At 55.2% G+C, this 16,686-nt stretch overlaps 1 protein-coding gene across 5 annotated transcripts in view; it reads left to right on the top strand.

The window, feature by feature from the left end:
* The window catches only part of LOC308554785 (interleukin-4 receptor subunit alpha-like), a 37,933-nt gene extending 23,086 nt beyond the window's left edge, over window positions 1-14,847 (top strand). For all 5 annotated transcript variants that reach the window (XM_081132313.1, XM_081132312.1, XM_081132316.1 and 2 more), the window contains exons 4-11: window positions 889-1,040; window positions 2,130-2,281; window positions 4,873-5,029; window positions 8,001-8,100; window positions 9,928-10,006; window positions 11,516-11,565; window positions 12,388-12,442; window positions 12,476-14,847. In XM_081132313.1, coding sequence (XP_080988439.1) covers window positions 889-1,040; window positions 2,130-2,281; window positions 4,873-5,029; window positions 8,001-8,100; window positions 9,928-10,006; window positions 11,516-11,565; window positions 12,388-12,442; window positions 12,476-13,870 — 2,140 coding nt within the window. In that variant the 3' untranslated portion in view covers window positions 13,871-14,847. The remainder of the gene's footprint in view (window positions 1-888; window positions 1,041-2,129; window positions 2,282-4,872; window positions 5,030-8,000; window positions 8,101-9,927; window positions 10,007-11,515; window positions 11,566-12,387; window positions 12,443-12,475) is intronic.
* Window positions 14,848-16,686: the final 1,839 nt, after the last annotated feature.

Here is a 16,686-nt window from a genome sequence, read left to right as displayed (position 1 = left end):
CTAAGGTGCACGCGCTGGGCTTCTGAATGTGGTGCATGGGCCGCGATCAGAGATGGAAAACGCCCAGGAGCCACATGGGGCCCACCACCTGTTTTGTAAATAAAGTGCTTTTGGCACACAGCCCCGCCCATCCATCTACATGTCGTCTATGGCTGCTTTTGTGCTTGCCCAGCAGAGTTAAGTAGTAGGGACGAGATGGTATGGCTCTCAAAGGCCTGAATACTTACTGTCCGGCCCTTTTCGGAAAAGGTTTGCCGCCCCCGGCCCAGCCCACGAGACTCAGGCTGGCTGTTTGGGAGGCATGTTAGGATCTCGTGTGGTGCGCCGGGCAGTCCTGTGCATGGAGAGGCTGTGCTCCGGAGGTGTGCTAGCACACACATGCTGTTACAGAGCCTTCAGTGCCATGGTCTTCACTTTTTAAAAAAAAAAAAAATATCTTTATTGATTTCAGAGAGAGGAAAGGAGAGGGAGAGAGAGAGATAGAAACATCAACGATGAGAGAGTCATTGATCAAGCCCGCAACCCCGGGCATGTGCCGTGACCGGGAATCGAACCCTGATCGCCTGGATCCTAGGTCGACGCTCAACCACTGAGCCACGCCCGGCCGGGCCATGGTTTTTACTTTCACTGGCCTTTAGGGATGAACTGAGTCCTGGGACCAAGGCCACGGCCAGTGGTGTGTCAGAGTCCATGTGGGTGTGGTGAGGGGCTGTGGTCAGCAGGGAAGGCAGTCCTAGTCCACTGTCCCCACCACACCCATGGCCACTCTGATCTGGTCCTTGAGGCAGGGACCAGACGGGGAACTGGAAGAGCATGTAGTTCCTTGAGGCATATACAGGGGGACACCTGTGTGCTCACGACCAGCCTAATGCAGCACTGTTTCTACAGAAACCGCACGTGTGTCCCTGAGAACAAGGGGAGTGCGGTGTGCCTGTGCCACATGCTGATGGATGACCTAGCCAGTGGGGACACCTACCAGCTGCACCTTTGGGCTGGGCAGCAGTGGTTGTGGAGTGGCACCTTCAGGCCCAGTGAGCATGGTGAGTGAGGCGGGGTGGGGCGGGCTTGGGCCCTGAGGTGGGGGAAGCAGGCTCTGTTTGAGGGAGGAGGGGCCCAAGCAGCCTCTTACCTTTCCTTAAACTCGATGGGGTTCTTGCCCTTATCTGGGCCTCAGTCCTCCCATCTTTGAAATGGGTTGGGTTCAGCAGCACACCAGGCCTCTTCAGCTCAAATACTTCAGCTCCCTGAATGTCAGTGCCCTGATGGGGTGTTGAGCAGACTTGTGTGATGGAAGACCTGCTTGATGCAGGTCAGAAACCAAACTGGGAACCATCCTCTACCCTCCATCAACTGCTCAGCTGCTGCTGCTTCACTCTGGACCGTGGAAGGCTGACCTTATCCTGCTCCCCAGAGTCCCTGTAGGCATTCCCCAGGAGCTTGCTGGGTGTAGTAACAGGAGTCTAAAACACCATTTATTGCTGTGTGACTTTGGGAAAGTCACATTACCTCTCTGAGCCTCAGCTTTCAGAAGAGAGTTCTTATCCTCATTTTACAAACTGTAGTACAGAGAAGGCAAGTAACCTGCCTAAGGTCACACAGCTCCTGAGCAGGAGAGGTAGTCTCTGGCAGGCCTCACAGAGCTCACAGCCTCCACCAGTCTGCAGTTCCTAAAGGGCCTGCTCATCCTACTGGTGGTCTGGGGTTATTTAAATTGACCCATGAATTAAAATAATTCTCATATGTGATGTAATGCATATTACATACTTGTGATCTCACTGACGTGATTGCTTAAAAAGAGGCTAAGTTTTTAAACACATGAATCAAAATAAAGGAAAATATGTAGCAAATAATAAAGCGCACAGCTGTGGCCAAAGTGCGAAGGACGCAGGTGCCAATGCCGAGGTTTGGCTGCTTTGGCGAACACATTTTGCATTCGCTGGAGATAGGAAGTTGATAACCACTATGGTGCCAAGTAGGAGTGTAGCAATGTTAGAATGAGCGTTATGATTGTAATTCTCTGTTATGACTGAATCTACATGGTACCTTACAAATGTACACGGTGGTGGTGGTGAGTAAAAACCGCAATGGCCCGGGGTGACAAGTCCTCACCAGGCCCTGCTTCTCTGCAGTGAAACCCAGGGCCCCCGGGAACCTCACGATTGACAACAGCGCCTCGGGCCAGTGGCAGCTGACCTGGAGCATCCCGTACTCTCATGAGAGCTTCCTGCACCTCGAGCTCTCCTATATGGTCAACATTTCCAATGACAACGACCCCACAGAGGTGAGTGGGCGCTGTGGGGGTTCTGGCCCCAGGCTCACAGCAGCCCCAGGGACCTAGAGGGGCTTCTGTCCCTCCACCCCTCACCCGAAGCCCAGTGTGCAGATCTGTGGCCCTGCTCCTCCCTGTAAAGGAGGCTCTGGCCACGGCTGTGTGTCCCACAGCCGGGAGGGACACTGAGATTTCGGGAACACGTTTAAATGACTGAGGCCCACCAGGAGACCTTCACTCAGTGTCGTCTCCCTGCCGACCCTGAATGGTCAAGGAAGGCGACTCAGCTGAGCGGAGCTGACGGGCTCACTCGCCCTTCGTTGTAACAGAGGAGGCTGCGGGCTCGGAGCCCTCCCCCAGGAGCAGGTTCAGCCAGAACTGAGTGCCGTCGCTGGTCTCACTGCGATTACTTTTGTGTGGCACTCGTGGTGTCCGATGCTTGCTTTTGGGGCCCCGCCGAGGCAGCGGCTCCTTTCTAAATGGGCGCAGGCACCTCCCAGCGGCGCTGAGCCACCTGTCAGGCAGTTACTAGCGATGGGCACAGCAATGGGGGGGCCCCGCAGTTTTAGTTGCAGGTAGGGGTGGAAGTCACTTCCCGCCACCATGTTTGCCCCTCGACATTCCCACTGGAGGGCCATCTGCACACCGCAGGCCCGGCGTCCCCCAGAACTGGGCTCCAGTACCGGCCCTGCCGCTTGCCCTCGGCGTGTCCTTGAGCATGCCACTCAGCCTCCTTGTGTGACGGGGGGGATAACAAGAGTAGCACCCCATCGGCTATTGAGAGCACGAAGTGGGTGACCCAGACAAGCTCCCATGCCCGGCACAGAGAGCTACAGCACCCTCCGCTTCTCCCAAGTGCCACGGGCCTTGGAAATCCCCATCCCCTCGCCCTCCCACGCCCTGGCCTGCACCTCCCACCACCCTCCCTCCGCTGGGGAGCTCTGGCTTCCCCCCGGTTACCAGCAACCTGCTGAAGTTTTGCTTCCCTGTTTTTCAGCCTCTCCTCAGCTCACTTCACACAAGGCATTTCCCCCAACACGCTTCCAGCCTCCAGCAGAAGCAGAGCTGCCAGTAGCCGGGAAGGGGCTGCAGGGGCCAGGGAGAGCTGCAAAGGGGGGGCCCCACAGGGAGAGGAGTTCCAGGCAGAAGGCTCGAGCCACTCACTTGCTGGCAGAATTGATCTGGAACACAGATCTTCTTTCATGTTATTTTTTAAGGTTTTTAAAAAAGTAATTTTTACATGAAGCCAAAAATTCAAATGGTAGAAAGGACCTAGAATGGAAACGTGTTTCTCTTCCAACGCCAACCTCGGCCTCCAGCCCCTCTTCCCAGAGGTCGACCACTGCTCTGTCTCTTGCCAGCGGGGCAGGGAGGCCGGTTGGAGCAGGCAGAGGGCCTGGAGGTGTGGGTGTCTTTCCAGAGTTTACGTCCCTGCCAGCAAATGTGGATGTTCATTTATCACCTTGTCAGTCTCCCATTGCTGCGTAATAATGTCACCTCAGACACAGCTGCTTTCAAGAGCACACGTTTATTGCCCCCCAGTTTCTGGGGGTCAGGAGTCTGGGCACGGCCTTGCTGGTCCTCAGCTGCAAATGATGAGTTGGCCGGGGCTGTGGTCTCACCTGAGGCTCGACTAGGGAAAGCTCACTGCCAGGCTCCTGTGATGTTGGCAGCATTTCGTTTCCTGTGGGCTGTTGGACTGAGAGCCGCAGGTCCTCGCCTGCCCTCAGCAGGAGGCCACCCTCCACTCCTTCCCTTGTGGCCCTCTCCAAGCCAGCGAGGGGGAGAGAGAGGGTGTCCTTGCCGGTTGGAACGACGATCTCACATAATGTAATCACGCGCGTGGTCCTGCACACCCACCACCTTTGCACGTTCTGTCCGTGAGAAATAAGTCACAGGTCCTGCCCACACTCGAGAAGAGTGTGTCGCAGAAGGGGAACTACAGGGTGGGGTTCTTGGGAGCCCTCTCAGAGTCAGTTTGCCATTGTTTTTTGTAACACCACCGGCAGCAGGCAACACATACCAATCGCCATGTTACCTTTTCCACTTAACAGCAGATCCTGAACGTCTCTTCCCAGTGGAGTCTGGGCTGAGCGGGGCTGCGATGCGAGGCCAGTGGGTTTGGGCTCGACTGTGAGGCCCTAGAGAGCCCGTGAAGGAGAGAGGGGCGCGTGGCTGTCTGTGCCAGGCCCCGTCCCGAGCGCTTGGCTGCGTGAGCCCGTTTAATCCTCACAACAGCCCTGGGAGGCAGGCAGAAGACGACATTGAGATCACTTCCCTAAGGTCACTCAGCCCAAGAGTGACAGTAGGGACCCTTACCCTCAGATGAAGAAACTAAAGCTCAGGAAGGTTAATCGCCTTGCCCCAGTCACGTCACATCGCTGGTCCGTGGGGTGGGGTAAGGGCCCATTTCCTGACCCGTCTCACGCCAGCCTGGTCACAGTTATGGAAGTCGCAAACAATGCCTGAGTTGGAGGAACAGCCAGATATCCAGACGGGTGGCTCTTAACCACTGTGGGGTCAGCTAAGGGCAGCAGCCAGAGCGGGACTGGTACTCCTCTCGCCCTAGCTGGCGCAGTGACGTCTTTCCTCCCCTCCACCAGTTCGTGGTCTACAATGTGACCTACTTGGAGCCCATCCTCCGCTTCTCAGCCACCGCCCTAAAGCCTGGGGCCTTCTACAGGGCACGGGTGAAGGCCTGGGCCCAGAGGTACGACAGCCTGTGGAGTGAGTGGAGCCCCAGCGTCAAGTGGTTTAACTGTGAGTATCTACGGCGAGCCCCCAGCAGTTAGAATCCGTCCTCCCCGCTGTCACTCTGTGGCCAGACACTCGCCCTGGCGCGGCGTCTGGGTTTGCATAGGGCAGGATGCCTCTCCTGGGGCAGCAGTGGGGACTGGCGGGGTGGCAGGCTAGGCGGCCGCAGCGGGTGGGCCCGTGAGGTCTGTGCGTTAACACTGTGGAAACGTAGCGCTTGTGTACCAGGCCAACGTGAACGGGTCCGCGGGTGGCTTTCCTCCCAGTGGCTCCATCACTCTCTAGGACAAAGATGATCAACCTTTTGTGTCATGGACCCTTAGGTAGTCTGGTGAAGCCTGAGGACCCCATTCCCAATAATGTTTTTTTCTTTAATTTATCTTTATTGTTGAAAGTATTACAGACGTCCCCCTTTCCCCCCATTGCCCCCCTTCTACCCCGCCCCCACTCCCCGCCCCAGGCCTTCATCACACTATTGTCTGTGTCCGTGGGTTATGCCAAATAATGTTTTTAAAGGGATAAAATAAAATGCTAGGTGTCGGGAGCTAGTGAAAATAAAGATGCCGCTTCTTTCGGATCCAGTGCCAACCTCTGAATTCTGTCTGCAACCTTGTGAGAGGTCTGTGGACCCCAAGTTAATAATCTCTAAGGGCCCTGCCATTGTCTGCATCCAGCCAGCAGAAGGGAAATGAGAGCAGGGAGACCATACCTACTTCTTTTTTTTAAATCCTCACCTGTGGATATTTTTTCCATTGCTTTTCAGAGAGAGTGGAAGGGAAAGAGAGAGAGAGAAACATCGGTGTGAGAGAGACACATCGATTGGTTGCCTCTTGCACGTGCCCTGACTGGGCCTGGGGATCGAGCCTGCGACCGAGGCACGTGCCCTTAGCTGGCGTCAAACCTGGGACCCTTCAGTCCATGGGCCAGTGCTCTAACCACTGAGCCCAACTGGCTAAGGCCACACCTGCTTCTTAAAAGCCTCAGCCTGGCCCAGCTGGTGCGGCTCAGTTGGTTGAGCACTGTCCAGTGCGTTGGGAGGTCGCTGGTTCAATTCCGAGCCTGGGCATATCCCCTGGTTGCCGGCTCAGTCCCCAGTGGGGGGTGTGCAGGAGGCGGCCAATCGATCGATGCGTCTCTCTCATCGATGTTTCTGTCTCTCCCTTCCTCTCTCTCTGAAATCAATTAAACATATATATATTTTAAAAAAGCCTTAGCCTGGAAGGGACACACATCACTCCCTCTCAGGTTCTATTAGTGAAAGTGGCCACAGGGCCACACATGACTGCAAGAGATCCTGGGAAATGCCGTCCCTCACTTGTAGCTGCATCCCCCTAAACAACTCTTTGCAACTTTATCATATGGCTTTTGCAATAAAGACGTTGAATTATCGCACATAAAATGAAGTCTTACAAGCGGACCTCCCCAGTTCATACAGCGGCTCAGCGATGCCACCCCGGCGTCTTGCCTTCTTTTTCTCGGCCATCCTTACTTAGCAGTGTTTTATCTTTAGACTTGTCACCTCGTGGCCCCAAGTTGGCTGCTGCACAGCCCGCAGACCCCAAGGACCACAGGGGATGAAAGGCTGCCCCAAGGGAATGTACCTCGCTCATCTCTCTCTTTTGCCAAGAAGCAAAAAAGCTTTTCGGAAGCTTCCCTAGCAGACTCCCCTTGCATCTCGTTGGCCGGGACTGTCACATGGCTTCTCCCAATGCAGTGGAGGCGGGAAACTCAAATGACTGGAAAGGGGACTTGGACCATCGTGATTGGCCCAACCCTCAGGGTGGGCACATTGCTACCTGGCAAAGAAGAGAGGGAGATAGGAGAGGGGTGGCTGCGTCGGGCACACAGTGGGCAGGAGGGGGGCTGTTCACATTCACCGAGAGAAGGGTTCTTCAAAGTGCTGGCACAGTGTGCTTGGCAGGTGCTCCCACCCCACCCCCACCCGTCTCCCACCTGGGCTGCGAGCTCCGTGGGTAGTGTCTGTCCTGTGTCTCTGTCTCCAGTGCCCAGAGCAGGGCCGGGCGCACAGTCAGTCCTTGGGAAAGTTTTGTTGAATTGATTTGACTCTACCATTGACCTGGGAAGGGAAGGGAAAGGAAGAGAAACGGCTTGTATGGGACATATACGATGTGCTGGAAACACATTCGTTATTTCCACAAGTATTTATTGAGCTCCTACTATGTGCCTGGCCCTGTACTAGACACTGGGGAATCCGCAGTGAACAAAACAGACAAAAATCCCTGCTCTTGTGGAACTGGCATTGGGGGTGGGGTGCGGGGACGTGTGTCTGCGGGAGACAGAAAATAAACCAGTAAACAAAAAAGGAAATCAGGTAGCTCTAGATCCAGATGGTAGTAAGTCTGGAAGACAGTAAAGCAGGGTGGGGGATGGAGTGATGAGAGGGGAGCAGCAGCTGGTGCGGGGGAGGGGAACGAGAGGGAGGCAGCTGGGCGCAGGTGGTAACAGCAGGTGCTCAGGGGCGTGCAGGACTGTTCTGGGGGCGGGAGACAGAAAGTCGTGTGATCCTCACAACTCCCTGTGGCCGCATGGCCACACGTTACTGCCGGGGATCAGTACTGTCGTTAACCCCATTGTAGCGGCGAGGAAACTGAGGCACAGAGTGTGAGGGATGTGTCCTGGGTCACCAATGAGGATACGATGGAATCAGGCTTTGAACTCAGGTAGCCCAGGTCCAGAGTCACTGGCCCTGACCTCTGTGCTTCAGGAAAGAGAGCGGCAAGTTCAAGACCCTGGGCTGGCCCTGAGCTTTGGAGAGCAGGGGACAGCTAGGAGGCCAGTGTGGCGAGGGCTCAGTGTGCAAGGGGGAGGGTGAAGGGGTGAGGGGAGAGGGCTTGGTGGTGGCCTGATCATGCGGGGTCCGGGAGACACTCCTGAGGCATCGGTCTCCAGCTCTGGGAAATGGAGATCAGGCTGCACTTAGCATGATGCAGACTCACGGCTTCCCTCTCACTTCCAGACTACACGTCGCCCTGGGAGCAGCGCCTCCCACTCGCCGTCAGCGTCACCTGCATTGTCATCCTGGTCATCTGCCTGTTCTGCTATTTCAGCATCATCAAGTGAGTCCTGGGCCAGCCCCTTTGGGGTGTGGAGTGGGCAGGGATCCCTCCTCTCATCTGTCAGCCTGCAGCCCTTCGTTCAACAGTAAATGTTTATCGAGCAGCTACTATGTGGGAGGGACTGAGGCAACAACTGAAACGAAACTGACAAGGACTCTGTGCGCCTTCTGGGAGACAGATGTCAGGTCAACAGATAACCACGGCCTTTTCCACAGTGATGCATGCACTGAAGGACATAAACCAGGGTGAAGGGTAGAAATGTTCCAGGGTGCTGTGTTAGGTGGAGAGGAGATGATATTGGAGCTGAGACCTGCCTGGGGGAATGAGCTGGCCAGGGTGGAGCTGGAGGAAGGGCCTTCCCTTGGTAAAGGGAGATGGATCATGCCCAGGGTATGGTCCAGATGGTTGAGGGCACGCGACATTAGACCGAGGAATTCTAGACAGTTGCTCTGACAGAGTCAGGAGACCTGGCTTTGGATGCTTGCCCTGGCTCTTGGCAGCTGTGTGACCAGCAACCTTGAGTTCCTCCTTTGTAGGCTGAGATATAGCGAGAATGTATTTCGTCAGTCCTAAGAGTTCTGAGAGTCTTGGATCACAGAGGGTTGGAGGGAGGAGCCTGGTTTCCAGTGAGTTTGAGCCCTAGGACACATGGTGTCTCAGATCCTCAGTCCTCCCATTTCTGAAAGGGGACTAGCAAGCCCTGCCTTACCACGTAAGGATTAGTGATGGCTGCGGATTGACATGAGCAGGTGCCCTGCACTCTGCTGGGCACGTATTAAGTGTGCAGGGATTGCAAGTTTTCCTCTCCACATATTGTTATTGAAACCTCTTAGCCACCCTGGGCTGGTCTTTTCCCCTTCTCTGAGCCTCAGTTTCCCCATTGCCTGTCCTTCCCAGCCCCACTCACTGTGTCTAGCACTCCAGCCTTCTTGCTGTTCTTTGATTGCACCAAGCAAGTTCTCTCCGAGCCTTTGCCCTCACTGTGCCCCCTACCTGGAAAGCCCACCCCCCTCCCCCTGCATTGCCATGACTCACTCCTCTTCCAGCTTCAGTTGCCACTCAGAGGTCACCTCCTCAGGGAGACCTTCCTGGATCACACCCTCCATTCCTCTTTATTCTCTTATCTTCTTTATTTTTATTTATGGCACTTACTGGCATAATTAATGTCATATATAATCATTTCTGTATCTGTCTCCTCTTTTAGAAGGTCAGCTCTGTGAGGGCAGGGCTTTTTTCTGTCTTGTTCACTGTTGTGTCCTCGAGGCCTGGCACAGTGAGTGGTACATAGTAGGTGCTCAGTAAGGACATGTTGACTGACTGAGTGGAGTCAGTGGAGCTAATCCAGGGGTAAATCTGAGGACTTTCCCTCTCAGAGCTGACACTCATGGCTCCAGGCTGACCCAGAGACAGGGAAGGAATCTGTTTTTTCCCTGGATTTCTTTAGCTTCTCAGGCCACTCCAGGTCTCTCCCTGGCACCTTACTCTTGGCTGCTCCATGGAGGGAACTGTTGATGGGCACATCCAGAATTCTCTGCAGCTTGAGTCTCTCCTACTTCCCTGGGCTTGTTCCCACTGCGGAGAGAGGTGGTGCATTAGGAACTCGGTTCTGGGTAGCAGAATGCTGGGGCACGAACCCGCTCTTCTGCCTGCCAGCTGTCCCTTCACCCCTCTGAGCCTCAGTCTGCTCATCTGTGAACAGGGTTTACAGTAGAACCTGTTTCATGGGCTTAGGGTGAGACATCCAAGACCAATAAACATGGTCCCTGACTCCTAGGAAGTATTGGTGATTATGGGAGGAGAGACTAACACGTTTGCCTTTCTTTTCAGGATTAAGAAAGAATGGTGGGACCAAATTCCCAACCCAGCCCACAGCCACCTTGTGGCTATTGTCATCCACGAGTCTCAGGTAAGAGAGTGCGTTGGTTCTGGTGCTTTGGACTGCAGGCATCGGGAAATGGGATTCAGATGCCTGGATGTTAAAGATACTCATTGGCTTTGGAATTGTACCTAAGCCATCAGGAGGGCCTCAGGGCAAGTGGATTGTGCAGCTCAGTGTGGTCATAGGAGCCCATAGGCTTCCCACCCCTCCCCTCGGCTTTCATAGCCACTTTTTCAGCCTTCGGTGGGAGGAGATGACCCCTGAATTCATCTGCATGTCGTCTCCTGGGGAGGTACCTGTACCAGGGCAGGAGGCCAAAAGGCGAGGGAGAGGGGGGACAGTTTCTGTGTCTTCCTCTTACGAGCAAGAAAATGTCATCAAAGCGCCAGCAAATCTCTCTTCATTTCTCAGTGGCCTGATTTGCCTCACATGCTCTTTCCTAAACCATTCACCTGTAAGGAGTGGGTATATCTCGAGACCAGCCAGGTGGTGGGACCAGCTTCCCAGTGAGACCAGCCAGGTGGTGGGACCAGCTTCCCAGTGAGACCAGCCAGGTGGTGGGACCAGCTTCCCAGTGAGACCAGCCAGGTGGTGGGACCAGCTTCCCGGTGAGACCAGCCAGGTGGCCAGTCCTGAGCTAGGGGTGGAGCTGGCTTCCCCAGTGCGCTGGCCACGTGTGGTTTGCCTGAGCTAATCAGGGTTCTCTAGGAGGGAGGGAGTGGGGGTGCAGGTCCTGTCTAGAAGGTCTAAGTGTTCTCAGGTCTCTGGGGACCCTCTGGCAGGCTCTGGAGTCCCGTGGTGCTTACTTTGAACCCTGGCTCTGCCACTCGCCTGCAGAATGGACTTGAGCAAGTGACTTAACTTCTCTGAGCCTCAGTTTTCTTGTGAGGGTTATAGTAGTGTTTATGTAACAATGGAATTCACCGAGGCAATACGCGTAAAGTACATATGACAGGGTCCTGCACAGTCAGTGTCGTTTATGTATCAGTCAGCTTTTGCTATGTAGCTAATTATCCTGAAACTTGGTTGAATCAACAGCCATTTCTGTAGCTGTTGCTTCTGCAGGTCGCTCACCAGTGGGGCTGGGTGGGGGATCTGGGCTGGGCAGCTCTTCTCTGGACTGGCTTGTCCCCAGTGGCTTCCCTCACAGGTGTGGCAGCTCTCTGACTCTCACCTGGGCAATGGAAGTGACTAAACCATGCATCTCAGCCTCCAGCTGGTTGGTCCATTGGCACAGTGTCACTCGCATCACGTTCTATTGGCCGAAGCAAGTCACACAGCCAGGCCAGATTCAAGGGCTGGGAGGAGCTGCAGATGACAGTGGCCATTTTTGCTCTCAGCCACAGCAACTTAATATTAATGTGGTCTCGCTCATTCCCAGGGACTGAGGCTCTGGGAGCTGAAGTGGTCTGGTCTGACCTCAGACCCATGTGACGTCAGGGCCTACAGTCTTCCCATGGCCAGTAATGAGCGTTGCTGTGGCAGGCTGACTGGGAAGGCCTCTCCACTCTGTTTATTGGCTGTCTCTATTTGCAGGCGCCACCGTGGGGGAAGAGGTCCGGAGGCCAGGAACCAGCCAAGTGCCCGTATGTATATGAACTTCGGTCGTAGCCTATGTGGATTTGGAAGGGGTTGGAATTGGCACGGTGGGCCCCATCTTGAGAGTGGGGTCCTCCCCCTCCATGCCTGCCTTTCCTTCCTTGGCATTCAGCATTTTCCCTTCGAGGGGTAGCAGGAGGAGGAGTGGTCTGGGTAGGTGGGCTGCTGGCTGAGCCCCCTGAATATCCCCGGGCGGGTCAGGCTTGTGCTGAAACCCCTTGGGAATGCACAGTCTGGCCTGAGCAAGGCTGGTTTTGACTACCGGGGCGGCTGTGCCAGTTGTTAAAATGCTGATGTAATTGCATAGTGGTCGGCGAATACCACTGTCCTAAACCCTGAGTGTGCCACCATCACATTAGCCTCCTTAGCTCCTTCCTCAGGGCCTCCTGGGCCCTGACCAATGCAGTAACTGAAGGGTTTAGACCTGGCACAGCAGGGGACTTTAGGACACTGGGAGCCCTAGGACCCACAGCCATTCTAACTGGTCATTCCTTATGCTGTGTGCTGATACGTATTTTAAATACTACCATCCCTGACAAAGACTTTTATTTATTCAATAGGCTGAGTTTGTAGTAGGTACCAGGTTGTATGCTAAGCTGCAGACATCCCAAAGGAATACAGGGACCCTGCCTTCAAGGGGCTCCCAGGGTAGTAGTGGGATACACTGATAGATTATTGATTGTAAAGTCAGGAAGCGTATCTGCAATAGGTAGATATCAGTCCAGGGTGACTTCAAGCTGGGTTTTGAAGGATGAATAGGAGTTTTTCAAGGGGAGATACGGAACCCTGACCAAACTTTGCTTTTGCAGACACTGGAAGACTTGTCTGGCTAAGCTCCTGCCCTGTTTGCTGGAGCATGGCGTGGGCAACGCTGACAGTTCCTCCAAGGCTGCAAGAAGCGGGCCTGTCCAGGGTCCTGGAGGACCAGCGTGGCGCCCTGTGGAGGTCAGCAGGACGGTCCTCTGGCCAGAGAGCATCAGCGTGGTGAAGTGCGTGGAGCTGTTAGAGGCCGCGGTGGAGAGCGAGGAGGAAGCGGGCGAAGGTAGAGGGAGCCTCTGCCCCTCGCCTGAGAGCAGCGGGGGCTTCCAGGAGGGCAGGGCGGGCATCGCGGCCCGGCTGACAGAGAGCCTGTTCCTGGACCTGCTCGGGGGTGAGGATGGCGGCTTTTCGCAGGGCTTCGGGGAGCCCTGCCCTCTTCCACCTTCAGGAAGTGTGAGCGCGCACATGCCTTGGGCTGAGGAACCAAGTGAGGAGCCCCAGGAGCTGTCGCGTCAGGGGGGGGAGCAGCCTTCTGGCCCAGAGCCAACCCCTGCAGCCACTCCGACGCAGAGCCCAGACTGCCCGGCTGGCACGGAGCTGCCCGCTGTCGTCATCACAGACAACCCCTCTTACCGCAGCTTCAGCACCCTGCCCGGCCAGTCCTCGGGTCCTGGAGAGCTTGACGCAGACCCACAGCTGGCCCCCTGCCTGGGGGATGGGGACCCTCACATGCTCTCTGCTCCCCAGCCCCCCGAGCCGGAAAGCTGGGAGCAGGCCCTCCGCCGGAGCGTCCTGCAGCACAGGGCGGCCACGGCCCGCGCCCCGGCCCCCGCCGGCGGCTACAGGCAGTTCGCGCTCGCGGTGGCGCAGGGCTGCGGCCCTCCCGGGGAGGCTGGGTACAAGGCCTTCTCCAGCCTGCTCCCCAGCGGTGCCCTCTGCCCAGGCACGTCTGAGGTTGAGGCCAGCAGTGGGGAGGGGTGCTACAGGCCCTTTCAGAGCATCACTTCTGGCTGCTCTGGGGTTCCCTCTTCAGTCCCCCTGTTCACCTTTGGACTGGACATGGAGCCACCTCACAGCCCTCAGAACTCACCCCTCCGCAGCAGCTCCCCAGAGTGCCCCAGTCTGGAGCCAGTGGCAAAGGGAGAGGACAGCCAGAAGCTCCCACTCTTCTTGGAGCAGGCCACAGACCCCCTCAGGGATGACCTGGGGAGTGGCATCGTCTATTCAGCCCTCACCTGCCACCTGTGTGGCCACCTGAAGCAGTGTCATGGCCAGGAGGAACGTGGCAAGGCCCACGTTGTGGCCGCCCCCTGCTGTGGCTGCTGCTGTGGAGACAGGTCCGAGTCCCCAGTGAGCCCCCTGCCACCTGTGGTTCCACTGGAGTCTAACCTCCCTCTGGCCTCCCTGGTACCCTTGGGTGTCTCAGAGGAGGGCAAGTCCCCCCCGTTCTTTCAACCTGGCCCCAGCAATGCTCAGAGCTCAAGCCAGACCCTCCAAATGGTGGCCATGCTCTCCACAGGCCCACACTCATGAGCGCCTCCTAGGTGTGTGCCCTGTCGTTGCTGCGTGTGCCTTACCCATGCCTGCGAAATGCCTCCCCTTGGAAGGCAGCCAGTCTGGCAGATTTCCCAAAGACTCCGAGAGCCCTGGTATGAAGTGAAGTGGTCTGATCCTGGGGCTACAGACTGAACTCCCCTGTTCCCAACACTGACTGGAGATCAGCACATGCCGTGGGAGGGGAATGCGCTGGGGAGCTGTGCCTGCAGCAGTCAGCTGCCGGGACTGGGAGGTTCCTGGGCACCTTGGCTTATGAACGAGCCATTAGCCACTTGATCGGTCCACAGCTTCTCCAGTGTACTGTCCCTGTCGTGCCCACCCAAAGCGTGTTTTGTCCTAGTCACTTGGTTGCCCATGTCTTGCCCACTCCTGGGACTAGCTGCTGCCATGTCACTAGATTGGACACGGAGCCTAGAAACTAACCAAGCCAACAGGGGAGCACTGGGAGCCTTGGGAAACTGATGGGCAGTTGACGTCCTGGGAGGGTGGTTATTTGCCCACAGGGGCCCATTCGTTCCACAGAGCTTCAGTAGGTCAACACAGGAGGCAGGATCTGGGCTTGGAGGGGTGCTTAGTCAACTGGGGGTGACAGAAACACAAGAAAAATGGTGATTACCAAGCAGTAACAGTTTGCTGGGGGCTCCTGTTAAGTATGGGGTCCCCAGAATAACACACTCAGCTACCTTGGGGTCAGTCTGTGCCCCGTGGACACTGTTGCTGGCAGCCACAGAGACCAGAGGGAAAGCTTCACGCCCGAGACCAGCTGAGCTGGGCATTCCAGATGCCACACTAGGCACATTTGCCTGCATGCTGACCCGGACCTCAGCTTGAGTAATGTTTGTGTGCGTCTCAAAGATTGTTTTAAACCTGGTGTTTGTATTTGTTGAGGAGGGTGGCATGGGAGGGGGTGAAATTTTATATAAATAAAGGTTCTTTATTTCTTTTTTTTTTTACTTATAAAACAAACATACTGCCATCGTAAGTACTTTATTAACTCGTTGAATCCAGACAGGAATTTAAGTGCAGTGAGTTGATTTAGGAGGTGATCCCAGGAAACCCTGCTTGGGGAGTGAGGCAGGGAAGGGCAGGAGGCAATAAAGATTGTGTTATCAAACAGTGCCAGCGTGGGCAACTGCTGCTTAATCCCGCCTGCCAGGAGCTTTGGAAAGCCATGCACAGCGCATGCCTAGAGGTGTCCCTGCAAGGGGCGGGCAGCTGGGGTGTTCATCTACCAGCTCCCATCATCGTTAGAGGGCCACTTCCAGGGGCACTGGCAACAGCTGCTACACCTTGTCAAGGTCATGCAGCTAGTTAGTAGCAGGCCCATAGCTGAACCCAGGCAGTGTCTGTCACCCAGGCTCTCTGCAGGTGACCTGTTCTGGACATCCAGGTAGGTGGCATGATGGAGTGGGCCTCAGATGGTCAGGCAGGGGATCTTAAGCTCCTATGTCTGTGATTACTTTGTGTCTCTGTCACACTTTCAAAATGAGGGGCTTGGCTGTTTGAGATTCCTTCCTGCTCTGGCATTCTACACAATGCACTAGAGGTAACGGGGAGCTCACTACCTTAATGAAGCCTGATGTTTGTTAAAAGTATCAAAGTGTCTTCTTTTTTTTTTAAAAATGCCTTCTTTGTGCTGAGCCCCAAACTCTCTCTTTAGCTGTGGGGTCACCCCCCCACCCCCAGACACACACACACACAGTTTACAGATGGGGAACTTAGCTCTAGAGAGGAAAAGGGGCTTGCTAAGGTCAACAGTGAGTGGCAGAGCCTGAACTAGCCCTCTGGACTTTTTGACTTTGGGAGCTTTTATAACAAAACATAATTAAAAATAGCTGTTTAGTGCCAAGCTGTATGCTAAGTGCTATATATCTACTATGTCAGCTCTTGCAGGCAGGTCCAATTATCCCAGTTTTACAGATGAGGAAGCAGGCCCAGAGAGGTTGAGGTTTAGCTTAGGGCCACACAGCTAGGGATTCCTGAAGCCAGGTCTGACTGCAGAGCTCCCAGGCCCCACAGAATGCCATCTCATGCACAGCATGGCACCTATTCAAAAGTCAGTTCTAATCCACTTTGAGCATCGTCTCAGAAAATTGAATTTAAAAATTAAGCAGGGAACAGAGAAAATACATTTGTGTGAGTGGCGGAGAGGCAGTGGGCTGGACGTCCAAGAGAATGGACCTGGCCACTGTCCTCTCCTTGGGATCTTACAGGAGGCCTGAGTTGTCAGCTGAGGCTGATCTGACAGCACTGGCTGGGCTTGAGGAAGCTGGCATGGAGAATTAGGTAGAGACGCCTCCCATCTCTTACCTGGATTTAATCCCACCCTCCCAGGCTCTGGAGAAAGGCCACCTTTTGCTCCCTCACCCCCACTCTCCAGCGTACCACAAGGAAGGAGGAAACAGAGGCAGAAAAGCAGGTAGCGGGAGAGCCCAAAGCCCCCCAATATTTACTGAGCACCTACTATGTCAGGCACTGTGCTGGGTGGGGCGGGAACTGAGGGAGACACGCTGCCTCCCTCCAGGATCTTACATCTGTATTTCTGCGGCCTGAGCCCGCCCTTATAAGGGACACCCTGGAATCCTGCTTCAACCAATAGGACGGAGGCTGTCACTGTCCAATTGGAGCTGCACAGCTGCAACCAACCAGAGCTGCTCTATTCTGACCAATCAGGACCTTGCCTTTTGGACCAATCAAATTTCGAGGATTTGGAGTCCTCTTTTGCATGAGGATAGACCAATCAGGGACCAGGGGCAGGGACTTCTGTCCATATAAACCAGGTCCCCTGTGGC

The sequence above is a fragment of the Miniopterus schreibersii genome (assembly GCF_964146895.1).
Source record: "Miniopterus schreibersii genome assembly, chromosome: 3".
Classification (NCBI taxonomy): Eukaryota; Metazoa; Chordata; class Mammalia; order Chiroptera; family Miniopteridae; genus Miniopterus; species Miniopterus schreibersii.
Note: the sequence above shows the minus strand (reverse complement) of the source record. Positions and strands in the feature narration are given on the sequence as shown.